The sequence below is a fragment of the Rhinolophus sinicus genome, linkage group LG18 (assembly GCF_036562045.2).
Source record: "Rhinolophus sinicus isolate RSC01 linkage group LG18, ASM3656204v1, whole genome shotgun sequence".
Lineage (NCBI taxonomy): Eukaryota > Metazoa > Chordata > Mammalia > Chiroptera > Rhinolophidae > Rhinolophus > Rhinolophus sinicus.
In genome coordinates, this window is record NC_133767.1 from 15,723,932 (window position 1) to 15,750,506 (window position 26,575).

Below are 26,575 nucleotides of genomic sequence, written 5' to 3' on the forward strand. Positions count from 1 at the left end.
CAGACTCTGCAGTGGCCATTGCTGTTACATCAGAGAGCCCCAGAGTGGAAGCATCCAAACTTGAACCCAGGTTCAAATCACTCCCTGCTCTTGACACAGACTCATGCTGCCGACCCTCTCGGGGCACCCACGTCTGGCTTGTGTGATCCTGAACAGGTCATCTAACTGTTCACATTCTGTTTTCCCAACCTGAAATTGATAACCCCAGGGTTGTGCCGATGCAGTGACGTCGTATACACTGGAATGTAAACTCCATGAAGGCCAGTTCGAGTGTGTAACTGAGGGAGAATTTTCCAACCATGTTTCTGTTATTCTGTCTAATTTAATTCCTCTATTGTCAGAGAGTATACAGTATGTGACTTAAATCTTTTTACATTTGTTCAGACTCGTTTTGTGACCTAGAATGTGGTCTATCTGAGTGAGTGTCCCATTGGAGCCTACAAAGTAGTGTCTGTTGTGTTCTATAAATGTTCCCTAAGTTGGTTTATAGTGTTTTCCAAGTCTTCTGTATCCTTACGTACTTTGTGTTTCTTTGTCCTATCAAGTATTGTGAGAGAGAGGGATTGAAGTCTCAGATTAGAGGTATAGTTCTCTCTGTTTGTGCTTTGTGTGTTTTGAAGTTCTGTTATTAGGTACATAAATGTTTGCGTGATGAACAGATTCCTTCAGCACAATGAGATGACCTTTGATTCCTGATGATATTATTTGCTCTGAAGTCTCTGTGTCTGGTATTAATATAGTGACTCTAGCTTTCTTTTGACTAGTGTCTGCATGGTATGCATTTTCCAAGCTTTAACTTTTTTTTAATTAAAGTTTATTGGGGTGACTATGGTTAGTAAAGTTACATAGGTTTCAGGTGTACAATTCTGTATTACATCATCTATAAATCCCACTGTGTGTTCACCACCCAGAGTCAGTTCTCCTTCCATCACCATATACTTGATCCCCCTTACCCTCATCTCCCACCCCCCACCCCCCTTACCCTCTGGTAACCACTAAACTATTGTCTGTGTCTATGAGTTTTTGTTTGTCATTTGTTTGTCTTGTTCTTTTGTTGTTTTTGGTTTATATACCACATATCAGTGAAATCATATGGGTCTCAACTTTCTCTGTCTGACTTATTTCGCTTAGCATTATAATCTCAAGATCCATCCATGTTGTCACAAATGGTCCTATTTCATCTTTTCTTACCGCCGAACAGTATTCCATTGTGTATATATACCACAACTTCTTTATCCATTCATCTATCGAAGGACATTTTGGTTGTTTTCATGTGTTGGCCCCTGTACATAACGCTGCAGTGAACATTAAACCACATATATCTTTATGGATAAATGTCTTCAGATTTTGGGGGTAGATACCCAGGAGAGGGATTGCTGGGTCACATGGTAATTGTATTCTTCATTTTTTGAGGAACCTCCACACTGCCTTCCATAACGGCTGCACCAATTGCATTCCCACCAACAAGCTTTAACTTTTAACCTACATGTATGTGTCTTCGTACTTGAAGTGTGTCTTACAGGCAGCACATAATGGGGTCTTGTTTTTTATCCAGTTTGACAGATTCTGCCTTTTAGTTGTGTATTTAGATCATTTGCATCGCATGTGATCTTTGATAAGTTAGGTCTCAGTATTTATTCCTTTTTACATCTTTTTCTGCTTTTTTGAGATTAGTTGAATGTTTTTTATGACTCCTTTTTATTTCCCTTCTTGGCTTATTAGCTGTAACTCTTTGTTGTTTTGTAGTTGTTTTAGGGTTTATAGGAAAATAATTCATCACAGCTTGCCTTCAAATGAAGAACTATCTTATTTTATAAATAGTAAAAGAACTTGACAATGATGCTCTCCCACTTTGCCCTCCTGGCCTTTTTGTTAGTGTTGTCATGTTTACTTTTCCATAAACCATATACCATGTTACTATTTTTGTTTAAACAAATTACCCTTTAAAGAATTCCATTAAATTGGAAGGATGACCTCACACATTTATCTGCATGCTCCCCATTCCTGGGGCTTTTCACCCCATGTGAGTACCCCAGTTTTTCTTGGGTCCTTTTGTACAGCTGTGCTGGTGATGAGTCCTTTCAGCTTTTCTGTGTCTGAGTCTCTCTCTCCCCTTGGGTTCCCCCCCCATTTTTTTATTGGGGAATATTGGGGAACAGTATGTCTCTCCAGGACCCACCAGCTCCAAGTCAAGTCGTTGGGTTTTTTTCCAATCTAGTTGTGGAGGGCGCAGCTCACTGGCCCATGTGGGAATCGAACTGGCGACCTTGGTGTTAATGAGCACTGCACTCTAACCACTGAGCCACCCAGCAGCCCCTCCCCTTGGGCTTTGAAAGAGATTTTTGGTGGGTATAGAACGCTGAGCTGACAGGTACTTTTCAGTGCTTTGAGGCTGCTGCCCTGCCGTCGTCTCGCTGGGACCCAGGCTCTCTGCCGGGTCAGCACCACCAGGGACGTGGTGGATGGCGGCTGTTGGGGAGACCCCACAGAGGCAATCCCGATGGCACATGTCCACTTTCCTCAGTTGTCCCGGGCCTGTGTGTACTGTTGTTTCTCCCCACACTTATCACTTGTTTTTCTTTTTTCCATTCCCAGCTGCCTTACTGGGAGGTGGGAAGCAGCCATGGGGAAGGTGAGCACCGTAAGGACACCCCAGCACATCTGCTGTGGCCTCATGGGGAGGAGCCGGCAGCCCCAACATCAGGGCCCTGCCCCGGGGTGGGAGGCAGCTACCAGCTGCATGTAAGAACCCACAGTAGGTCTTACCTTTTTATCCTAAGACTCTCACTTGATAGGTTTATGGTATGTCCCCTGCCCCTCCCATCGCGGAGCAGCCAACACAGACACCTCCGTGTCCCCAGGACACACCTCAATGCCTGCAGTGTACATGAGAGGCACCCGCTCCAAAAACCAACAACTTGGACCCCGGGGGGCATTCCGTGGGCACCTCACCCCCTGGCTCTGTGAAGGACCCAGGGTCCTGGGTCAGCAGAGAGAGTGTGCAACCCACGGGTTTTCTGGTAAAATGGGACATGTGGGGCTGGAGAGTTGAAGAAAGTCATTCTTCAAACAAGAATCACGTGTGTTCCCTTTCTCATTAAAAGCCCAAACACATAATTTATAGTCCCTAAAATAGGAAACGAACTGAAAAAAAATCTCTGTTCTTCTTGGACGACTTCTAACTGACGGATGGGAGGGTGGGTGTTAGACAAGAGGACTTGTCCCCCCAAAAGGAAGTGACGTCGTTCTCCCCAAAGATTTGTTACCTTCTAAATCCCTAAACAGTTTTCAGCACTCTTCATATTTTCCTCGTGTTTTCCTTATTTAAAATTGTCTCTTTTTAGGGGAACCAATTGTAAAATGTCGCGAGGTCCAGGTTGGCCAGCCCCTGGCGCCCGGGCTGGGCTGGGCTCTGGCCACGTGGCCACGTAGGTGAGCGCGGCCCAGGAGCCAGCACAGGCAGCCCCGGGCACCCCTCCCCGTGCTTTATGGGGTGTGATGCTCCAGTCGCCACTTCGACGGTTTACAACCAGATTTTATGACATGGTGTTTTTTTCCAGCTCAGTGCAAACAGAAAGAAAACTGTCCTGGGCTTGCAGGAGAAGGAAGGGAGGCCTTGGGACCCTCCTGGTGGTGCGGCCCGACCAGCAGGGCTTAGCACACAGAGCAGGCCCCACCCGCACATGCCCGCCTCCTGGCACGTCATAAATCCACGCGAGGAGCCGGGACGTGGCCCCCCCCCAGGGAGCGGGGCCCTCAGAAAATAGAGCCTTTCTTTCAAGGAATTCCGTGTTGCAGGGACGGCTCATGGCACAGTCACCGTGTTTGTTCTCATTTACGTGCTGCAGGAACCCCACGTGGGTGGACGCTGAGGAGCTCACCTTGGGGATCCCTGCAGATGGGGCCCCACACCTCCCGGGAGTGGGTGGCGGCTGCTATGCAGCTCCCCCCACGATGCCCGTGCGGCCCCCACGCCGTTTCATCAGTGCTTCCACTGAGCGTTCTCTCCTTCCCAGCACCTCTCCTGTGACAGCTGAGGGACGTCCCATAAATCTAAAGTGACACGAACTCGCAGCAGCCGCCCCAGATCATTAAACATGGGTCGTGTCCTTCCCCTGGTGGGACCTGATGTGTCTCCGTAGCCAGCACCCAAGCCCTCCGTCGGGCTCCTGCTGCCAAGGCACCGACCCAGAGGCCACGTAGGGCCGCACGTCAGCGGCACGTCCCTGTTCCCGGCCCTGCTCCATCCCGAGAAGCTGTGTCCGGCTGGAGCTTCGCTGAGGACGCAGAGTGACTCACAGCCTGGGAAGCAGCCCATCCCGTGATGCGGTTCCCCAAAGTCTGCGCCCATCACAGAAACATGCTGTTTACGTTCAGGAAAGAAAAAAACACTGAAGCCCCGACTGGGAAGGCCCTGCCCCAGGTGCCTGCTCCTGAGCCACAGGACGGGCCGTGGAACCTGAGTGGAAAGGAAGGAGCGCTGCCCGAGGAGGCCATGGGGGCTGCGGGAACATTCAGCCGCCGCTCAGCCCGCGACAGGTGCCATTTGCCGGGTCGTGGGCACCACTCGGTGATTTATTCTTTCTGGACACAGACTGTTTATCTCTGTTGGAAATGGGATGTTGTTAAGCCTGCTCTCTGCTGCCTGCACCCCGCTCCCCAGCCACTGTCCCCTCCACAGACAGTGAGCGTGCGGGCATCTCTCCCTCCCAGCATTCCTCGGAAAGGGCCTGGCTTCCCTCCCCGGCTCCGAGCAAGCACCAAGCAAATGCTGTTTATTTTTCTTCTTTTTCCACACACCGTACAAGTAGCAGGGGCAGCCCATCCAGAAGGTGTACATGGAACTTCCACACAGGCTCCTGGAGAAGCCTCCGCAGGACACAGAGGCCCCACACCTCCAGCAGAAGGGACAGCGCGTCAGGACGCCCAGACGTGACCCGTTGGTGGAGTGACCCCGAGGGGTGGCTCTGCGCTGCAGGCCGCGTCGTTGGCTTATTCCCCTCGCAGACACTTCTCTCTCTCCTATTCCCGCATCAGCATCCTGTCACCGCCTGGGAGCCTAGAGCGAGGACGCCCCAACACAGGTCCACCCCACGTGGCTTTTCTGAAAGAGACCTTTCTGCAGAACGGGTGCAGAGTCCTTTGTGCTCATGCATCCACCTCGGCCAGCCTGCTCCAAAGGGCGAGGGACACAGGACCATCCTGTCCAGGGGACCCAAGGGCACATAGCATTGGGTGACAGTGAACAGGGAGGCTGCATCCAGGGGACGTGTGGTGCGCTATGCTCACTTGTCCCTGAGCAGGGACCCAGGAAGCCCTGCCTGAGAGCCTGCCACCTTGAGGAGAGGGCCTCTGCCGTCCAGCTCACACCTGCATGCGGGCTTGGGGGCTGGGGGCCTTGGCATAGGCTGTGGACAGCCAGCCCACCACCTCTGGGCCCAGGCCCCAGCCTGCCCGTGGCTATCCCCTTGGGTGTCTCCAGGAAATGGGGGGAGCGGAGAGGCAGGACTGTCGGGGCATTTGTGCTCAAGTCTGCTTTTCCCTGCTGGTTGGCAGCTGAGGCCACTCTCAGTCCCAAGGCCCCCACCTCCAGGCCAGCGAAGCTCCCTGCCCTCAAGCAGGCAATGTCTGCCCTTAGGCCGGTTCTCGACTAGATTCACACCATGTTTCCCCGGGAATAAGTCCTAGCCAGACCATCAGCTCTAATGCGTCTTTTGGAGCAAAAATTAATATAAGACCCAGTCTTATTTTACTATTATATAAGACTGGGTAGAATAGAATAGAATAGAATAGAATAGAATAGAATAGAATAGAATAGAATAGAATAGAATAGGAGGGTCTTTATACTATACTATGCTATATTCTATACTATAATATATAATATAATATAAGACCGGGTCTTATATTAATTTTTGCTCCAAAAGACACATTAGAGCTGATTGTCCAGCTGGGTCTTATTTTGGGGCAAATGGTAAAATTCAGTGTCTGTAGCCTAGGAACATGGTGCCCTTTTCAACGTGGGGCCCGGGGTGATGGGACTGGGGGAGAAGAGAAGGTCCTCAGACCCCCCTCTGCTGCTTGAGACCTGGGCCAGCCTTGTCCCCACGGACACAGCTCGGGGTGTCCACGCGAGTAAGTGGGTCAGGGCCAGCTCAGCCTGGCGCTGGTGACACTGCTAGCGTAACTGTGGGCACCTTGTCACACCATCCTGCCTGCTGTAGCAATGCCCGCCTGTGGTTACAGGTGGCAGATGCAGGGCCAAGGGCACCCCCTTCTGTCTGTCTGGCAGGTGGTGGAGGAGGCTGTGTTGATGGCGGGAGCTAACTGAGCAGCCCGGGCAGGCAGGGGCTCCCACTCCAGCCTCTGCTCCCTGCAGACGGGGTGCTGCCATCTTGTCAAAACTCGCTTTCCCCGGCCGGCGGAGACTGTTGGTAAAAGCGGGGCCTTCAGCCCTGAGAAGTGTGCAGGGTCAGCTGTCCCTCTGCCAAAACCAGGGCTGAGCGCTGGGTGCGCTGCCCCTACCTGCGTGCTCCGCCGAGAGCTGGCCTGCGGCCAGGCTGCTTTCTGAAATTGGACCCTAAAATGTAACCGAGGGGCTCGTCCAGACTTGGGGGAAACAAGCCGTGGTTGTCTGTCACCATTTGCCCGTTTGGGCATCCTTCCAGGCGCTACCAGCAGAGAACAAGCATGTGTAACAGGGTCCTGTCTCTTGCTTGATGGGCTCTGCAGGGGGGCAGACTCACACCGGGCAGACTCACCTTGTCACGCTGGCCCCATCGGCACGGCTGTGGCCCAGGCGCTGGGTGCCTGGTGCACGTTCATGTCCAGGGGCCGCAGGCCCCGAGGCGTGCGTACACACACACACACACACACACACCACTTGTGTAAGCACATACACACTGTATCCAGAAAAAGCTTTGCTGTTTTAAGAAAAGCTGAAACATTTGGAACTGATTTTGATGCCTTTTTTGTTGAATGAAATTGTTGGTAGCCATCAGAATATCTGTGACTTTAGAACGGTCGGGGTTTCACTCTGCTCAGACATTACCTGGCAAATCCGTCGTCAAGAAATGCGTGCGGGCCTATAAGCAGAAAAACCCCAGCAGTCCTGCTGGCCCCCACCCGTGTATCCTCCCCCATGGCCCTGTACCCCCTTCCCTAGAGGGGCCTACTTCTCCATCTGACCCTCCCTCCACATTCTCAACTGGGAACAGGGTTAGTTGCTGGGAGCCCCTGGGGCAAAGATAGGCAAGGGCCCGCTCAGGTTTCTGTAGCTCTGGGGATACAGGTAAATACAGGTAAATGAAGAGACTGGTGAGCTGGATTGGCACAGACGCAGGGGCAGGTGAGACCTAGTCACACGTCTGGTTCCCAGCTGTGCTGCTGAGTGGCCTGGAGACGGTGGTGCCCAGGCCAGGCTGGGTCCAGCCTTAATCCGAGGGGCCCGGCTCCTGGGACAGGTGGCTCTGTGCAGGGCTGGGTAGGGAGGCGTTCAGGTGACTGGAGCATCTTTGGTGCCAGAAAGTAGGAAAATGCTCAGAAAGTGGTATGAACGGTCAAAACACGTGATGGTAAAGGATTATAACCCATGAATAAAATAACCCACGTGTCCACACGGGCATCCGGAAATACCCAGGGAGGCGGACACCGTGCAGAAGGAACGATGGACCCAGAGCTCACCATTCACATGCCATCAGAACACTTGACTCCAAGAATCATCAAAGAGTGGGGCAGCTGGGATATTTGGGTGTAACGGGGTCTTTTCATAGCCTCAAACTGCAAAGTGGAGAACAGTAGTTTTGTGGGGGGGCCCTGGCCGACACCTCTTAATCAAGAGATCCAGGTGGTAACCGCCTGTGCTAAGACACGTCTCCACCCTGGCCCCTGCACCTGTCACCCCTGGTCTTCGGCCACAAGAGCGTGCCCCTGTCTACCATGAGGAGATCGGACACACCCACGTGGTGGGACATCCTACAAATGAGCCTGTGCCAGCACCCTGATGCTCAGATCCGGACCGTGGAATGTGGGCGCTGAAGGCAGTGTGTGACCCAGGATATTCTTTTGTTTAAAGGACATTATTTGGGCAACTGGAGGAATCTGAGTAAGGGCCACAGGTGACAGACAGTGGCATGTCGCTGAGCCGTGATCGCTGCTGCACTATGTGGGAGAACGCCCTTCTTTTGGGAAATTCACACTGAAGTACTTAGGGAGCAAGGTGTCATGTTTCAGCGACTCAAATGGTGCAGAAGACACCCCTGTGGTGAGAAAAGAGGAAGAGGGTGGTACAATGGAATCATTTGGGGCATTGGGGATCCTTTTTTTTTTTTTTTTTTCCCTGTAAGTTGGAAATCGTGTCCAAAAGAAAAGTTGGCAGGAAAACATTTTCCCAAACGGGGCGGCAACCCGTCCCCAGCAGTCACCCTACCTCTGAGCCAAGGGGCGGCCAGTTGGCTGGGGGTGGGCGGCGCAGTTTCTGTGACTTCCTGCCCTGCCTGTCGTCCGTGCCCACCACCTGGCCTGAATGTCAGGCCAGAAGGGCACACACTTAGGGTACCCAGCTGTCACGCGCCATCCAGCTTTTCCACGTGCTGAGTGGTCACCTCCCCATGCCCGTCGCACAAAAGCGACCAGCAGGACAGGTCCTCCTGTCCACAGCAGGTCTGAGAGGAAGCACGCCCGGGCGGAGGGAAAAGCCAGGCTGTAACCTCACCCGATGCTGGGGGGCCTGGGGGGGTAAGTGGCCAGGGAGCGGTCACAGGGGCTGGGGTCAGCACTGCAGCGGCAGCTGCTAGAGGTACTTCCTTTCTCTGCGATCTAGACAATGTGTGACAAGGAAAAGTCCATTTCACATTATCAGAAACATCTTTAAGTTTCAAAATGGGAGCCGTGCTGGCACAGCCACTATTACCCATTGGTCCGTCTCGCCCGGCCTTTCCCCAACAGTGGTCGTCGTTGCCCATGTGACGTTCTGTGTCTGTGGGGTGCGTGTGCAGGGAGCACCAACGTGCCCTGTGTGTGCTTGGCCCAGGCCTCGGGGAGGGGCAGGGAGGTGGGCACAGCAGACGCCCACACCCTTCACGAATCACAGCGCCCTCCCCGGACGGGAAAGTGAGCCAGTTCGTGTTCGAGGAGATCAAGTCCCCCGAGGGCCTGGGGCTGCCAAAGCCGGGTGTCCTGTCAGCGTGGAGGGGCCCTGTGCACAGTGGCACCCGTGTCCTTCACCAACTGGCTTCATACTGGGGCCCCGACGGGGCAGTGAGCCGGTGCAGGCGTGTTCAGACCCTCATAGGTGGGGACGTACCCATCCCGTAGTGCTGGCAGTTGGCACCTCTGCATGTGGGTGTTGTGTGATCTATGTGGCCTGCTCCCAGCCTCCGCTACAGATGGGGAATGGGGGGTGCAGGGCCTGTCAGGTGGGCCCTGGGGCGGCCAGCACCACGGCTGAGTCAACACGTGGGCCTCCCGGGACACGCCGCGCTCGCCCACTCTGAACACGTGTTCCCAGGAACACACACTCGGGGCCAGGACCCCATCCCCAGGGTTCGTTGACCTCTGAGCGGAAACGGAACGCATGTGAGCTTCGGCCTGAGACAGGCTCCCACGGTCCTGCCCTCCTCCCCCAGTAACGTGTCCTCCTGGGCTCTCCGGGGCTCTGAGCGCCCACGTAACCAGGGCCTTCAGGGCCCCTGAAGGGGTCGGCGTCAGAATCACAGGAACCCAGGCAGGAGGAGAGTGCCCCTGACATGCACCCTGAGAAGGCCTAGACTTGGGGCCCCATCGTCCCTGTCCTGGCATCTCACATCTTGGCAGCGTGGGAGCTGCTGGAGGAAGGGCCATGGCACCGGCCTTCCCCATGCCGTTCCCGGCCAGGACAGCCCCAGACACTACCTTCCCCCAAAGTCCCCTGTCACCCTCCTAAACCGGCCAGGGGGAGGGCTGGGGTCGCCTGTGGGATCAGGCTTGGGGCGCAACTCACAGGCCTCCCCCCCTCCCACAGACACAGCCGGTGCCCAACCCCGCAGCCTACTTCCTGCACCGCTCCCCGTGGTGGGTCCACCGCTTCGAGACGCTCAGCAACCACTTCCTGGAGCTCGTGGTACCCTTCTTCCTCTTCCTCGGGCGGCGGATGTGCGTCCTGCACGGCGCCCTGCAGATCCTGTTCCAGGTGAGTCACCGCCGACACTCGTGGCCGTGAGCGTCACCTGTCGGTTCCCAAGAAAAACGCTGTTGGGATTTGAAATTTCTGTGACCTGCTTACTGTTCTTTTTTTTTTTATCGAACCTGCATCTGTCATGGCGGGGCCCTTGTGACGTCGCTAGTCGTGTCCAGGAGTCGGTGTGGTGTCGGGTCGCAGGCGCAACGGGCAGCAGGAGATGGGCCTCCCCTGATTCCCAAGGAGACACTCCTGGGCCTAGTGGGATGTGACCGGGTTGGTGGGTGGGTGGCTTTCATGGCCTCCTGTATCAAATTCTCTTAAGTTTCTAGTTTATTAGGAAGTTTCGTGATGTTTATTTGTGGGTGTGATTTGTCATGAATGGACGTTGAATTTTAGCAAATGGTTTTTTCTCCACCAGTTGTGGGAAGGTCACTTTTGTTCCCCTTTAATCTGTTAACGTGGTGAATTGCATTGAAACTGCTCGTGTTGAAGCAGTTTTACATTCCTCGGGTAAACTCAACTTGGTCGTGCTGTGTATATTAGTGTGTTACTGGGTGTGGTTTGCTAATCCTTTGTTTTGGTTTTTGCGTGGTTGTCAGGGAATGAGATTCGTCTACAGTTTTCCATCCTGTACTGGCTTTGCCTGGTTCTGTCCTTGCTGAACTGTCACCCTCATGGATTCATGAGGACAGAGATAGCGCTCCTGCAGGAGCCCCCTGGCCTCGTGGGGAGGGGTCTCTGTGACCTCTGATTACCACCCTTTGTGGCTGTCAGACATACAGGTTTCCATTTCTTCTGGAGGCAGTTTTAGTGGCAAACATTTTCCTGGGAATTTGTCCATTTCAGTTGCTTTCAGATTCATTGGCCAAAAGAAAGTCAGAATATTCTCTTATGTTTGGAGAGTCTGGATTTGTGACCTTCTCTTTTCAGCCCATGTGGCTCTTCTAAGAGCACGGGGCTGGATTCTTTTCAAACGGAGGCTGACACTTGTTCTCTTTTATGTAATAAGCCCATACATGTCAACTGGTGTCTCTGGGTTTATTTCCACACCTTTGTTTTGTTTTTTTCTCATTCTGTTATTTCCCTCTCCTAATTATTCAGTTGGTGCAAAAGTAATTGCGGTTTAAAGGGTTAAAAATAATTGCAAAAACCACAATTACTTTTGTACCAACCTAATAGTAAGTTATACAGTCAATTTCTTTCAAGTGTTAATATGCTTTCCCATCTTTGCTGCCATGATGGCCAAAGGCCTGAAAATGCTGTAACCGGCTCTGTCCCTACCTGTCGCTTGCTTTCGCTGCCCCAGTATTTTAGCTCTCTTTTGTTTTGCTTCATATTGAAGAATGTTTTTAGAACAGCTTTAGATTTACAGAAAACTGAGCAGAGAGTAGAGGGGGTTCCCTTATCCCTTCCCGGGTACAGTCTCCCCGTCATGAACGGCTCATGTTGCATGTGTTATAACTGATGAGCCAATACTGATAACTTTATTATTAACTGAAGTCCGTAGTTCACTGTGGTTCACTCTGGGTGTCGGGCTTTCTATGAGTTGGGACAAATGTACAATGTCATGTAGCCACCATTGTCGTATGACACAGGATTAGTCACTGCCCTAAAAGCCCTCCGTGCTCCCCGATTCATCCCTCCCCCGCCCCCCAACCCCCGGCGACCACTGATCCATTTACTGTCTCCACAGTTGTGCCTTTTCCAGAATGTCACGTGGTTGGAATCACCCAGGACGTAGCCTTTCAGGCTGGCTTCCTTGTTTAGTAACATGCACTGGAGGTTCCTCGTGTCTTCTTGTGGCGCGAGAGCGCATTCTTGTCATCGCTGAGTGATACTCCACTGTCTGGATGTACCACAGTTTACCCATAACCTGTCCCAAGTTGGCTGGAGGACAGAGCCCTGGCTCGCTGGTGAGCCTTGCCAGCAGCCAGGGGCCCTCAGTACCGTGCCCGCCCCCCTCCCACACTTAGGCCTCACGGCCCCGGGGTCTCAAGCTGGTAGGAGGAGGCTTCAGGTGGAGGCTGGAGCATCCTCGCGAGTCTCCTTCAGCATGGGTGCCACCTTGTGCCCAGCCAGTGGCTCTTGCCACTGGAAATATAGGTCTGGCTCCCAAGGCGGCTCAGAGAGCCCCGACCCACACCCTCAGGAGGAATGCAGTCTGCTCTGACTTTATGGTCGTAGCTCTTGGGGCTGCAGGGCGTTAATTAGTCGCTGCTTCAGCTGCTTTTACAAGCCTAGAACCACGGGACCCTCTCAGGGCTATAAACTCGACTGGGCCTGCAGGGACCCTCCGGGCATCCCTCGGGCTATACTAACTGGCTCTCTGTTTGAGTAATCTGAAGCTGGCTTTGACAAGCACTAATGAAAAGCAAGTTGTCATATTACCTGAAAAAAGAATTGAAGGAAGTTTGGTGGCAAATCAGATCTGGGAAGATTGTTACATTGACCGTTGAATCAGCGGCCTCATAATGCCCTTGTTTGTTCCCAGTGCACTTGGCTCAAGTCCCATAATGCATCAGGACGAGGACCAGCTAACTGGACCTGGGCTGGCAGTGGGTCTGACGCCGACCCAGGACACCTGCCACTGGGTGGAGGTGCTGTGCAGATGTGGGGGCTCAGAGCTCAGGCGTTAACAGCTCCCAGCAGCCTCAGGCCACACAGCTGGGTGTCAACCCGGTTCTTGGGTCTGCTGCCTTTGTGGACAGTGGTAGGTGGTGGTGGCACAGAAACACTGGGCAGGGCGGCCAGAGCTGGACTTCTAGGATGCGGATGCCAGCCTGCGCTCTGGGCGTTGTTCCAGAAGATGGGCCCACATCCTTGCCTGCCGTTCCCTGGAGGTGATGAGAGACCCTGGGCCTGGCGTGTCCCCGGCGTTGTCCTCTCCGGCTCCAATGCTATACCTGGGACACGGCAGAACCCCAGGACTGCGGCTCTTTTCCAAGGCCTGTTGTGTAGCCCCTTCAGGGGCCTCAGAGCGGAGAGGAAGAACGGCCAGCTGGCCCCTGGCAGGCAGCGTGGGGTCTCAGGTGTGGGGGCCGCAGGGTGCAGCCTCCTGACAGGTGTTCAGCTCTCCGTGGGTGTGGCGTCACCGTGGGGAGCGGCCCGTTAGGCCCGCCCATGGGTCGTGCTCCTGCCTCTGCGCCCGCAGCCCCGAGAGGCATCTCTGGTTGTTTGTTCCCGTCCATCCCCTCGGGAGAGGACGGAGGAAGTGAGCCTCTCACCTCCTCCCACACTCAGTTTACACAGCTGTTCCAGAGGGTTCTGCAAGGCCATGGGCCCATTGTCCACTCAGAGAGGCGCACAGGAGAAGTGGCAGGCGCCACCCCACCCCAGCCTCTGAGCTGCAAGCCTGTGAGTGAGACCCTGGAAGGGGCAGTTGTCAGCTTCCGCGGTGGGCTGCGTGGGCATCCTGGCCGAGTCCGAGCACCAGACGGACATTCACCAGGCGAAAGCCTCCTGGTTGGTGCAGACTCATGGATTCCGGACCAGATTCTCCTTCTCTACCTCCCACCGTGTCCTGCTGTTTCTAACCTGTGTGACCTTGGCCAGTCCTGGGGACATCTCACCATGGGGCCATCCCCATGGCTTCAGGCCCCGAGTGCCTTGCCTGGATTGGGGTCACAGGAGACCTGCCCGGGGCTCCTGGCTGCACAGTCTCCTTCGAGTATGAGTCCTCTGCGAGGTCTGCAAGCTGAGAGCCCAGCAGGCTGTTCCAGAAACCCGCCCCTCCCTCCTCGGGTCACCATGCGTCATCCTCGGCATCTCCTGTGCCCGAGCCTCCTGTGCTGACGGCTGGTCTTCCTGCCGTGTCCGCCTCTGACGCCCCAGCTCGGCTCGCCGGGCCGCCGCCCAGTCAGGTCTCCTACAGGCTGCATGGTGCGCTGCGGGCACCAGTAAGGGTGCGGCGCCATGGCCTCTGTAAATACAGATGGACGGTGCGATTGACTCGTTTCCCTCGGGGGAGACACTGCAGCAATGAGACACCTCAGCCGTGCACGGGATGCCAGACTCCGTCCAGGTGGATGGGGCAGATAAAGGGAGGCAGGCTGGCTAGGGACACAGCCAGTGTGCACCGGACAAGGGCTCTGAGCACGGCCGCGTGACGTCCCCATGATGTGACTTTTCTGAATCCTCAGGGCTTCTGCTGCTTTATTAGAAAGAGGGATTTATCCCCCAAATTGAACCCTGTTGGCCCTACTTCCCTGGGTCAGAGCCACCCAGCTGGGTTCTCATTAGAATGACTGGGGGGGGGGGATCTTTGGAAATATGCTTATACCAGGGGCCCCTCCCAGACCCCCTAGGCGGAAACCCTGGGAGGGCCAGGCATTGCTCAGACATCATTTAGGGCCAGGCAACCTTTCAAAGTATGCTGCCAAGTTCTCGAGAATCCTGTCGCACTAGAACATTCTAGACCATGGGCATGTAGACCAGGCCTCGGGGGGGGCTGGCACCCCTGCAGCTGTAGAGAAATTACCCTTCCTGGGCCGGCCCCATGCGGCTCCTGCACCCACGTGTGCAGCTGAAGCTGCAGGCAGAGGGCTGAGGCCCGGCTAACATGACTTCCTCAGGGAGCAGGACTGGTGTCAGCGGGCAGGGTGTCCACCAAGATAATGGTGCCAAACGGACAACAAAGCCACCTGGAATCTCAGGAAGAAGGCTTGACTCATGGGAGGCATCTCGGCCCGGGCTGTGCCGTGTCCTCGCTCGCGTGACCCAGGCCCATGTCTAGCACAGCTTCGGACAGGGCCAGGCTGGAAGCAACAGGGCTGCAGAGAGGTGGGCCTCTGTCGGCGCTTGGGGGTGGGGCAGGGCCAGGAGGGCTCGTTGGCTGCTTGTGTTTTCCAGTTCTCTTTTTCAAAGGCTGAAAAAGTCCCCATGCAGATCCCAGCCCTGCCTGCACTCAGTAGCCGGACACCCCGCTCCCTGCAGGTCTGTAGCTCACCGAGGGCCCTGGTCAGGTCTGCCCAGGCAGGGCCACCACCAAACCCCCTTATTCACCATGGGTGGGGGGGACTGTGGACCACCAGGGTGGCCCGGGCCATCTGTCTCCCCGAGAAGGCTCGCATTGCAGCCAGCAAGATGACAGGCTCCCAAATCAGAGCCAAGGAAGCCACCGCAGGCCCCACAGCTTCAGCACCCACAGGAGCTGTGGGGCCATCCCAGGGCCAAGCTGTCGTGCCGCTGGGGTGTGGCCCTCACATGTCTGGAGTGGCCAGCCGACCCCAAGAGGCGCCAAGAGCCCCCCGATGGCATTTTTTCTTGTTTTAAATGGAGAATGACTGATTTGGAGAATAAAAAGGGAAGAAGAGGACCCATCATGTGCCCCCCCTGCGGTCCTTTGGGGGGTTTTCCTGCCACAAAAGCGCGTGTGCCCAGCTGGGAGCACAGCTCGCATAGTGTTCTGTGTGGGTGTTTTCACTGGCCTTTAGCAGCTTTGCAACCACCGTTTTCAACAACCACAACCATGATACACAGGTTTTTACATAGTCAATTATCTTTTAAAGAAATGTAAAAGAGTCTTTAGATTTAGTATTCATCGACATTTTCACCGCCTCCGACACTGCTTTCCCCTGTACAGACCCGTCTCCACAGGAAGTCTGTTCCTCCTGCTGGGAGAATGTCCCATTTGTTGTATAACTGTCTTAGGCTGGAAGGCTTTTCCTTCAGCCAGCATCTTCCAAGGGTGTTTTCCAGCTGTCACGTTCCAGCTGATGGTGTTTTCTCTCGACGAAGATGCGTCTGTCGTTTCTGCCTGGATCCGTGTCCTCGTCCTGGTTTGTCATGCACTTTCCCCTCTGGCTGCTTCTAAGACTTTTCTCTTTTTCACTGCTTTGCAGCAGTTTGACTTGATGTGCCGTGTGGATTTCTTTGCGTTTATCCTGCTTGTGACGTCGTAGGCTTCTGTGATCTGCTCATTCCCCGTTTCCATCAAATTAGGAGGATTTGGGGGCATGATTTCTTCATGTTGTTTCTGCCAACCTTCCCTTTCTGGGATGTAAATCCTTGTTCCCCCGGGTCCCGGAGGGGCCTCTCTCCTCTCTGTGTTGAGAAAGGCCTCACACAGCCTCTGTCTTGCTCCTTTCACTGTGTCAGTTTTGTCCAAAGCCTTCCAGTAAATTCCTATTTCACAGAGTACCTTTTAAACTGCAATTACCACCTGGTTCTTCTTTATCGTTTTCATAAATCCCTTAGTCCTGACCATGTTTTCTTTTAAATCTTTCATTGACAATAGCTGTTTAAATGTTCTTACCTACTCTCTCCAGATCGCCTCCTGTTTCTGAGCCACTGTGTTCTGGCTGCAGCTCGTCTGCTGCTGCTACCGACTCGCCTGTGTGTTAACTGTGGATTGGATGTTGGCCATCGTGTTGTGGTGTTGAATTCGCAGTAAATCAAAACAACTGATTTACTTGCAAATCGGTTTCATCATCTTGACACTTGTCTTCAAATCCTCTGGGTGGATCTAAACCAGCCCTCACTGCAGGGGCTCTGTCAGCACTGCTGGGAGGACTGGGGTCTCTGCTGCAGGCCTCTCTCCATGTGGATTCCTCAGAACTCATCTCCCTAACCTGTGTGAGCTGGGTGGGTGGCTGCCTGGCCTCCTGGAGCCTTCTGTGTGCCTGCGATCCATCGAGCGCAGTGGTGGGCAGACTCGCAGGGACCCAGGCGATTCCTACAGCCCCTTGACCTCCCCTCCGGGGGCTTCCTCCCTGCGTGGGGCCACAGAACACCTCCATGCAGGATGCTGAGGCCGTCGCAGGTCTGTTTGTTTCCCTTCTCTCCGCGTCGAGTCCTGCAGGGCCTGCAGACACGTGTCACGCAACAGTTGCTTCTCCTGTTTGGTTCACTGTCCAGTTGTTTGTGTTGGCAGTGGAGGTTCCAGCCCCACTTCCTCCCTCTTACCCTAAAGAAGACGTCGTTGGTAGGGAGTTTGAACCTTGAAGCCCGTCATTCCCTGGAATGAAAAGTCAGAGCGAGGAGGCAGGGTCGGATGGCATGGACTTGGGCCTGCGTCTGCGGGCAGAGGAGGCAGAGATGGTGCGTGCGATTCTGCTCCTCTCTGTGCCTTCCTGGGACCCCCCCGCCCCCCGAGTCCTCTGACCAGCCCTGCTCCACGCAGCAGAAGGAAGCACACACCTGGGAGCGTGATCCCAAGTGTTTTCAGGGAAGCAGGCAGGATGGAGGAGTGGGAGACGGTGCCGGGGGCGTCTCTGGGGCGCGCCTCTCGGCCCTTGTCCTTGGTGGGGGTGTTTAAAGATGGGACGTGGGGTGGACACCGGGCCACGTTGTTCAGGTCAGTTACCAGTTGGGAGCCAGACCCAGCGGCCGTGTCCTGATTGGTCTTTGGAACATTCCCGCTGCTGCCGAGAAATCCAGTGACCTCACGGACGTGTGGCCCCCACCCCACCAATGCCCAGCCTGGCTTTGTTCACCAGAGCTGAATGGCTGATCGGTCGTGTGTGACACCCGTTCGCCGCCCTCACCGAGAAGCCGCGTCTGCGCAGACTTAGAAGGAGATGAGGGTCCTGGTCTCAGCTCGGCCAGCACCGCTCCCGTGCCTTGCATCCCAGTTGGCAGACAAGAGGCTCCGCGCTGCTTAAACCACTTTGTCTTGTTTCCTTTCTTTCCTTTTTTCCTCATTTTTTACATGTTCAGTGAAAATGCTTATTCTGTTTTGACTTCTAATTTGTCCTTGGAAACGAGAAACCACCCAAACGTGTGGGCTGCGTCTCGCTGCGTGAGCCGTCCCGGACCCTTTCCTCTGAGGCCCCAGGCTGCTTCCACGTCGGGAGTTTACATCATTCTTCTGGAAAGTCGATCGTGAGCCGTTGACCTTGCTGAATCTGTGCCATTTCCCTCCTCACTTCTCCCAGCTCTGGACCATAGTCAGGGAGGATTTCTCAAGTCAGTTTTCTAAACCTCTCCCTCAGATGTCAGGAGTCTCCGTTCTGCTTTTCACTTGTTACGGGTTTTCCCATTGTGCACCTGTTACATGAGAGTGTAGGTGAGTCAATGCCATTTACTGATCAGGGTCCTTTCAGCTTAGCCTGGGTTTCTCTGAACGCCTCTCCTCTCCCTGCACTGGGCCTTCTGGGGTCTCAGAGGAGCCACGAGTGAGCAGAAGGTGAGACTGTCCCTCAGGCATCGTGCAGCTGAACCTGGAACAGTCAGCCCTGCAGGCCCGACAGGTGGACGCGCTGGGCAAATCAGCACCACCAGGAAGCCGCCAGGCTGCCCTGCTCGGTCTTGCAGGTGACGGTGTCCATGTCTTCTGGTGGCACGAGATTTGGTGGAAAGACAGAGGTCTCGGGGAGAGGCCGGTGTGGGCACTTCTCCCAGAGGCAGCAGCTACAGGCGACAGCGCCTCACAGGGCAGGAGGGCCCTGTAGGTGGACAGTGGTGAGGAGCGGCCTGCATGTGGAGCAGCTCTGAGGGGCTGCTGTGAGGTCGGGCAGTGTGGGACACGCCGTGCATGCCGTTCCCGTCCCCGCTCACAAGGGGAGTGTCCTGGTGGCCCAGGGGAGCTTCTGGAACCACAGCTCCCTGAGGTCTGTGGGGAACGTGGGCAGGGGCTGCTTGTTCTCCCTCCATCCCGCTCTTGCTGTGTCTGCGCTGGAGGCCTGGGGGCGGCCATGCACGAGGATCCCCTCAGCTTTGGTGGCCGTCTCAGCCGTGCCCTGGGGAGTGAAGGCTCCAGGGTGTGTTATCACCACACACCCCAGGCAGCAGCCCCATAGGGGACGGGCTCGTCCTGGCCTGACGCCCACTGTGCCGTGGGCCTTAGCCACACGGCCGAGCCATAAAGGGGCCTCCAGGTGCAGCCGCCCAGCCATCCACCGAGCCACCTGGCTACAGTGTGAGGCTCTTACCAGAAGGTGAGGGGCCGCTGGGCAGACCAGGTGCCAGAGAGGGGGGCACAGAGGGAGCAGCCGAGCTTCTGTGAAGTCGTCCCTGCAAGTCGCTGAGGCAGGTGGGAGACGGGAGAGCGGGGCAGGCGGAGAGGCCTGCGTGGACAGAAACTGGAGGTCAGACCCAGAGCAGGGGCAGCAAGAGGGACGCTGCTGTCCTGGGCTACTCGGCCACAGGAGGGTGTGCCTGAGGTGGCTGCGGCCAGCGCACCCCAAAGGGCTCAGCCCCCACCGCAGCCTCTGGAAGAGGGGCTGGGGGGAGGGGCTCTGAGCTGCCCCCACCTGTGGGGGTCGCTGTCCGTTTCCCAGGCCATCATCGGGAGTCAGCTGCACTCAGCCGACTTCAGGAAGCCACCTGTGTGCCCAGAGCAGCCGTCGGCTCTGACGGCCCAGACGACCTGGAGGGAAAGACCCCGGCCCAGGCCGAGTGCAGGCTGGGCTGGTTTTTGGCACGAGGGTTTGTTGACATCATAGACAGAGAAGAATAAGAAATAATTATTTGGGGGCTCAGAGCCAGGAACACTAGTTTTCCAAATTAATCCGGGGAGAGCCGTGAATCCACAATCTCTCGTGTCACACATCATAAAACTCCGTCGCGATCCATAAAACTGACAAGACCCATCGAAAGTCCAGCTCCTCCCTCGCACGCTCGTTAGGCCGGCGGCGTCTGTGACCTCGCATTCCTCCCAGTTGCTGGATTCAAGGCCTTTTCATTGAACTTCAGAAATTAAGGGGCTGTGCATCAGCTGAGTTTTGCTCAGCCTCAGAGAAGAGCTGAGGGACTTGGGACACCTCCACTCCCAGCTCTGTCATTGCACCTCCTTCCTCTCGCCTCAGCCTCACGCTGGCCTGCAGTGAAGCCACAGCTCCCTCGCTCCACGTCTCTCCGTCTGCTCTCCGGGCTTCGCACATACACCTGTCAAGTCACCTGGACAGGGAAATGGAGGCTCTGTGCTTTAGTGACTGTCAGCTGCTTACGGTCTTGTTTCTTTCAGAAGTGTGTCCATTGGGTCAGGTGCACAGGTACACATTGAACTTCGTGAAAATGCCCGTTTTATTCCTCTTGTTTCTGCAGCAATTTTACCGTCTTCATTGTGGGTTTTGTTTATTTGCTCATTTCGTCTTTTCCTCGAAGTCTCTTGGAAAGTGTGCCCACCTGGCCGTTTTTGTCACGTGACAGATACCTGGGCTCCAGTGCTCAGGTTCCGCTCCCAACGTCCTTCCCTCATTCTGTGCTGTGGGTCGCTGACCGACTCCCACTGCTGCTCCGGCTGCTGCTCCAGCTCCCAGCTCTTGTTTCCTCTTTTCTGAGGCCTGGGCTTGAGGCAGCTCATTGGCACTTTAATTGCGCCCACCGTGGACCCACCTGCTCTCACCTCCCAGGACCCCTGACTCCATTCCCTGGTCTTCCCAGGACTTGCTCTGCAGGCCTGTTCCCGTCACCCTCACATCTTCCTCTTGGCCTGGGCTGGTTCCGGGGCCTGAGAGGGAACCAGCCAGGTTGAGTCCACACTGAGTCCCCACAGGAGAGGAGTTCTGAACCTCAACTCACACCCCACGTGGGAAACGAACTCGAATGGATGAGAGACCTAAACATCACAGCTAGACCTACAAACCTTTTAGGAGATAGTTATCACCTTGGGGTATGCAAAGCTTTCTTAGATGGGGCACAAGGCACTCACTGTAAAGTTTTTTAAATTGACAACTTGGGTGTGGCGGCAGGGTGGGGGGGGGATTGATAGCGTGGCCTTCATAAAAATGTAAAACTTCACCTCTTCCGAAGATACTGTGATGAAAAGGCAGGCCACCAGCTGGCAGAAAATAATTGCAATATATGCATATCTGACAAAAGACTTAGAACCCAAGCTGATTGCTTTTTTAATGGGAATAAACTTGAACAGATTCTTCAGAGAGAACATGTGAAATCCAGCAAGCACAGGAAGGGGCCCTCAAGGTCGCTGCCACCGATGGGGACGCCGGGTAAGATCAGCGAGCTTCTGCTGGGTCCCGAACAAAGGGCTGAGGCGCCCGGACCCCCACTCGGCAAATGGCTGCTCCTTTCAAAGTCAAATGCACCACATGACCCCAAACTAGTCACCACCTGTGCATCAATATTGATGGAAACTTGTCTCCTGGTAGCCAAGCCCTGGGCACACGCGATACTCACCACAGGAGGGCAGGTAGATGCCCACGCACGTCCGCTCTGCGGGGTGTGGGGTGCTCTGAGGCCCAGGGGCTAAGCCAGCAGGGGCAACACCAAGTTCTGGAACAGGCAGAATAACGGGGTGCCAGAAGTCAGTGCAGAGGTTGGGGCGGGGTATGGTGAGGGGATTGACACAAACAGGCACAGGGAACTCTCTGGGGGTGGGGGTTGTGGATTGTGTGGTATTTACACAGGAGAAAGTGTGGCAAAACCCATTGAACTCTACGCTAAAAATGGGTGCAAGTAAGAATGAAGACTTCCCACGTCCGTGTCCCACTGATTCCTCTGCTCCTGTTCCTGCCGCGTTTCCATCCTGCGTTTCTGCTGTCACAGTGTCCACAGTGGTCATGTCAGCCCTCAGCCCTCAGCAGTCAGTCTGTCACCCTGCATTTCAAGGATGCTCGTTGGTCCCCAGTGAGCTCATTCCAGGGGCATCAGCCTGGCCTGAGGGCGTCCCCCATGGGCCAGCGCCTCCGCCACCAGTCAGACCTGCTCTTACTGGAGACGCCGCCCGTGCAATCTGGGCTTTCCAGAGTCATGCGTGTGTGTCCCGGGCTGCACCCCACGTCCCAGCCTGTCCTGTCCTGTGGTCACTGAGAGTCCTCCTCACTGAGGACGCTGTCTGCTTAGCAGGCTCTGCGGGTCCCTGGGGGCTTGGCGACTCCAGGCCTCTGTCTGGGGCCCAGGGGCAGGCGTGAACGCAGGAGCCTCCCCTCAAGTGAAGACTCCCTATTACCCACCACCAGACAACAGGGCATAAACAGGCCAAAGGGTTTATTTTCAAATCACAACTTACAAATTGTGCAGAAGGAACTTTCCAGAAGTTCTGGCTGGGAGGTGGCTCCAGGATGCAGTCCTCTGTGACAGGCTGGGTGTGCGGGAAATCTCCACGCTGTCAGCACCTCATCCATTCATGACCTTAGTTCTACGGCTGAGAGTCTCAGTCCCTTTGGGGTGATTCTGAGTGGAGAGTCTCTGTGGATCACTGAGTTAGCACCAGGCCACAGGGACGAGCCTGGCGGGTCGGGGACACACGGCAGCCTCGCCTCCCTGGTCACCATTTTCGGTGGGATATTTGGGGCATGTTTGGGCTTCCTGGACCCTGTGTCATCCAGGCTCATCCCAGACCCTGTACCAGAAGCAGCGGGGGCAGTGACCAGCCTCTCAGACAGCTGCCCCCTGGACTGGCCTGTCCTTGTGGCTGCTGTACAAGTTCAGGAAGATGGGCTCCAGCTAAGCTGCAGCCAAGGGCAGGTCAGTACACACCAGACGCAGTAGATGCCCAGGGAAAGGCCCTTTGCGTGGTCACGGAGGTGTGGACAGGGCAGCAGACAGGCGCATGCACCAATCAGGAGAGCCGCAAAGCCCCTCCCACCTCCTGCAGGACCCGCAGGGGTCTCCACATCCCAGGGCTGGTGGCAGAGCCCCCTCCCTAGGGAGGGGCACATGCCGCAGGGTCCACGGGCCTGTCATTCCTGAGGCTGCCCCAGGCCTGTATTGATTAACAATCACCTTAACAACTGCCACAAACACAAACCACGGCATCAGATCTGTCGGTCAGAAATCCGGGCGGCCTTGGCTGTGGCCTCAAGTCGGGTCTCAGAGGCTGGAACCGAGGTGTCTGCAAGCTGGGCCTTCACTGGAGGCGCTGAGAAGAATCTGCCTCCAAGCTCATGCAGGGCGTGGACATCTTGGGGCCAGGTGTGTGGCCTGTGGGGGGAAGCAGGGCCTGGACCATGGCCTCCTGCCACCCTGGTCCCTTGGAAACCAGCAGCGGCACCCACACATGCTTCTGGGAAGAAACTGGAACCCCTCGGCCCCAGCGCCTCTGGGTGTGGAATCTGTGTCGCTGTGGAGTTGCTGGGTCCTGGTGGAGCAGGTGGAACGGGCGGCTGGAAGGGACAGCAGGCTGCGGCCTGCATGAGCGCCCCAGGCCTGGCAGGGTCCTGCTCGGCCGGGTCTGAGGCGCTGCCCGTCCTGCAGGTGGTCCTCATCATCAGCGGGAACCTGAGCTTCCTGAACTGGCTGACCATCGTGCCCAGTGTCGCCTGCTTCGATGACGCCACCTTGGGGTTCTTATTTCCCTCCGGGCCTGGCGGCCTCAAGGACCAGGTCCTGAAGATGCAGAAGGAGAAAGCTCGGGGGGCCCAGCCCACGCTTAGATACGGTGGGTGGACCCCTGCAGGCGTGAACACACGGCCTTATCCCCAGGCCCAGCACAGCCGCCCCGGGAGGTGCTGGCCCATTTTTAGTGAGTGACAGCCAGGCCCACCCCACGAGGACAGTTGTCATGATGGTTTCCACATCAGTTTCAGAATGACCCTTGGCTGGGGGAAACGGGGGTTGTGGAGAGGGACCCCTTCCCAGCCTCCCAGGAGGGGGCCCAGCAGCACCTCCCTCGGCTTCTGTGAGCCCAGAGGGACTGGACAGAGGCCAGGGTGTGGGGGGCGGCCGAAGGATGGGGCATGGTCTCAGCTCCTCCTGGAAGCGGGGCCGGGCCTGGGGGACAGACGCTGACCTGCTCCCTCTTCCATGCCAAGGCCGCGTGGTGCGACAGGTGGTCCACCTGGCTCTGGGCGCCCTGGTCGCCTGGCTCAGCGTCCCCGTGGTCCTCAACCTACTGAGCCCCAAGCAGGTCATGAACAGCTCCTTCAACCCCCTCAGAATCGTCAACACATACGGGGCCTTCGGAAGGTACGGCACGTAGCTGGGGTCCTGTCTCCGCCGCCTCTGGCCCAGGTCTGGTCTCCTCCCTGTCCGCCATGTGGTCACATGGACCCCACGGCCCCAGAGGGAGACTCAGCCCTAACTGGGCAGGCAGGTGCTCCTGGTCCAGGGCAGGGACTCGGGGCTGCTTTCTGTCCCCCCTGGGCCACCGTGACCATCTAGGAGAGGCCAGCCCCCACCTGCTCCTGCAGCGCCAGCCTCACCCTGGTCAGCTCAGGGCGGAGGGCAGGGTGGGGGTGGCGGCGCCTGCCCTGACTCAGTTTCCCCGACAGCATCACCAGGGAGCGCACGGAGATCATCCTGCAGGGCACGGCCAGCCCCAACGCCAGCGCGCCTGACGCTGTGTGGGAGGAATACGAGTTCAAGTGCAAGCCGGGCGACCTGAGGAGGCGGCCGTGCCTCGTCTCCCCCTACCACCACCGCCTCGACTGGCTCATGTGGTTCGCAGCCTTCCAGGTAAGCGCCCGCTTTCCCCCACCCTGGTGATGCAGGCTCTGGTCACTCCAGCATCCCCACGGTTGTGGTGCCTTCAGTGGGGACACGTGGGGCTGCAGAAAGTCCTGCCACAGGGCCGGTGGGGCTGAGATCAGACCCCAGTGGAAACATCACAGCCCACACGACACTCAGCTGTGGGCGCTGTGCACCCCCAACCCCCCTGCCCCGCTCTGACCAGCCTCACACAGCCCACCTGGGCCCTTGTGAACTCGGGGGGTCAGGCTAAGGACTCCTGCTGTTGGGGCGTCAGCTGAATGTATTCCCGGGACCAGCCCTCGAGGTAGAACTCACTGCTCAGCCATGAGGACACGCCCGCCGAGACCAAGGGCCTAGATCTGAGGCCCGGCCATAGCGAGTGACAGCACGCTCCCAGGTGCCCGCCTTCCCGGGGCTGCGTCTTCCTCCTGCAGCCGCCTGGAGCCAGGCGGGCATCAGACTGGGCTGTGGTCCGAGGCTGGGCTTCCTTCCACGTCTTTCCCTGTGCGTCCACTGCACGCACAGGCTCTGCCTCTGGACAGCAGTGGTTCCCCACGTTGCTCAGACCCCTGCTGGATCCCAGGGCCCTCCCTCAGATACCCTCACACGAGGATCTCTGGGTTTCGAGGACCAGGGTGCCACAGCCAGCTTCTCAAAGTGCCTCCACCAAAAACAAGACAGGCATGGCCGGCGTCCACAGTGTCTGCTCAGGCCAGAGCGAGCCTGGAGGCTCCTCATCCTCCTGTTGACCCGTCGCCCATGGGGGCAGCCTCAGGAAGGTTCTGTCAGTCGCCTGAGAAGCCAGGGCTTACAGGTGAAAAAGCCAAGAGGTGAGCTGGTACAACCAGGCTCCGTGCTTGCTGCATCCAAGTTACACACGGACAGGACAGTGGGGCAGGTGACCAGCATACAAGTGAACAATTCACAGATGTCTGGCCAGTGGGTGAAAATGGAAGCCAGCAGCCCCTCTGGAGGGGAGCCCAGACCAAAGCACTGGGGCCTGGGGCCCCAGGGCAGCCCACCATCCAGGAGAGACCGACCACGGACACACTCAGTCAGGCCCGGGACAACAGACTGACGTAGGGAGTGACCGGGCAGGGCCCTCTGAAAGGGGGGGAGCAAGGAGTGAGCACACCCTCTCCCGAGGACCCCTGGGGGCCACAGCCCCACAGTTCCAGCCCACCCCAGGACTCAGGCTGGTGGCTTTGTCCAAGTGCCAGGCAGTGGCTGTGCCAGCTCAGTACCAACCCAGCAGCCACCCCTCCTCTTGTTGCCCCCAGACCTATGAGCAGCACGAGTGGATCATCCACCTGGCAGGCAAGCTCCTGGCCAACGAAGCTGATGCCCTGTCCCTGCTGGCCCTCAACCCCTTCGCAGGCAGGGCTCCCCCAAGGTAAGACTCCCCTCAGATGGGACCCCCCACCAGCTGTGGCCTCAGCTACCTCAGGGCTTCTCCCCCAAATGCAGAATGTGCTCTGGGAGCCAGGCCCCCACTCCTGGATATGTGCCGGGTGCAGAGGTCCACAGGCCCTCAGGCCTCCCCCTTCCAGCAGCATTGCTCACTGGCTGAAAGGACACGAGCTTCTTGGGAGCGGCTGGGGCCCCCAGACAGCAAGTCCTGCCCCTCAGTCCCGGGGGGTCTCTGGAAGCCTGCAGCTGAGCGCTCAGCCTTCCTTGGGGCTGCACACCATGGGGTCACCTTTTCTGGAGTCCAGCCTGCCCCCAAGTCCTCTGGTTGGGGGCCTGGTTGTGAGGGGGCTCCTTGTGGGCAGCTCCCCCACCCCAGGAACATCTGGATGGACACACATCCCCTCCTGGAGTGTAGACCCGGGACTCTGAGCCCTAGGGTCCCCTAAGAGGCTGCGTCTCCACAGCCAGGGGCTGCAGGCTGATGCCCGGGGGCTGCAGGCTGATACCTGGGGGCTGCAGGCTGATGCCCAGGGGCTGCAGGCTGATGCCCGGGGGCTGCAGGCTGATGCCCGGGGGCTGCAGGCTGATGCCCGGGGGCTGCAGGCTGATGCCCACCCTCCCTGCAGGTGGGTCAGGGGCTGCAGGCTGATGCCCACCCTCCCTGCAGGTGGGTCAGGGGCTGCAGGCTGATGTCCGCTC

General features: G+C 56.7%; 1 protein-coding gene and 1 long non-coding RNA gene across 3 annotated transcripts in view; one reads left to right on the top strand and one right to left on the bottom strand.

Moving 5' to 3' along the window:
- Positions 1-26,575, top strand: part of LMF1 (lipase maturation factor 1) — a 107,904-nt gene that overhangs the window by 72,534 nt on the left and 8,795 nt on the right. Inside the window, exons 5-9 of the mRNA XM_074323090.1 lie at positions 9,998-10,165; positions 23,252-23,435; positions 23,809-23,962; positions 24,268-24,451; positions 25,747-25,859. Coding sequence (XP_074179191.1) covers positions 9,998-10,165; positions 23,252-23,435; positions 23,809-23,962; positions 24,268-24,451; positions 25,747-25,859 — 803 coding nt within the window. The remainder of the gene's footprint in view (positions 1-9,997; positions 10,166-23,251; positions 23,436-23,808; positions 23,963-24,267; positions 24,452-25,746; positions 25,860-26,575) is intronic.
- LOC109460634 (uncharacterized) overlaps positions 20,930-26,575 on the bottom strand; it is a 54,204-nt gene continuing 48,558 nt past the window's right edge. The window contains exons 8-10 of one of the 2 annotated variants that reach the window (XR_012493217.1): positions 22,065-22,978; positions 21,233-21,328; positions 20,930-21,122 (exon numbers count right to left, since the gene is read on the bottom strand). This is a non-coding gene — a long non-coding RNA (uncharacterized LOC109460634). Of the gene's footprint in view, positions 21,123-21,232; positions 21,653-22,064; positions 22,979-26,575 lie in introns of both variants that reach the window. The other variant, XR_012493218.1, reaches the window with a different exon arrangement.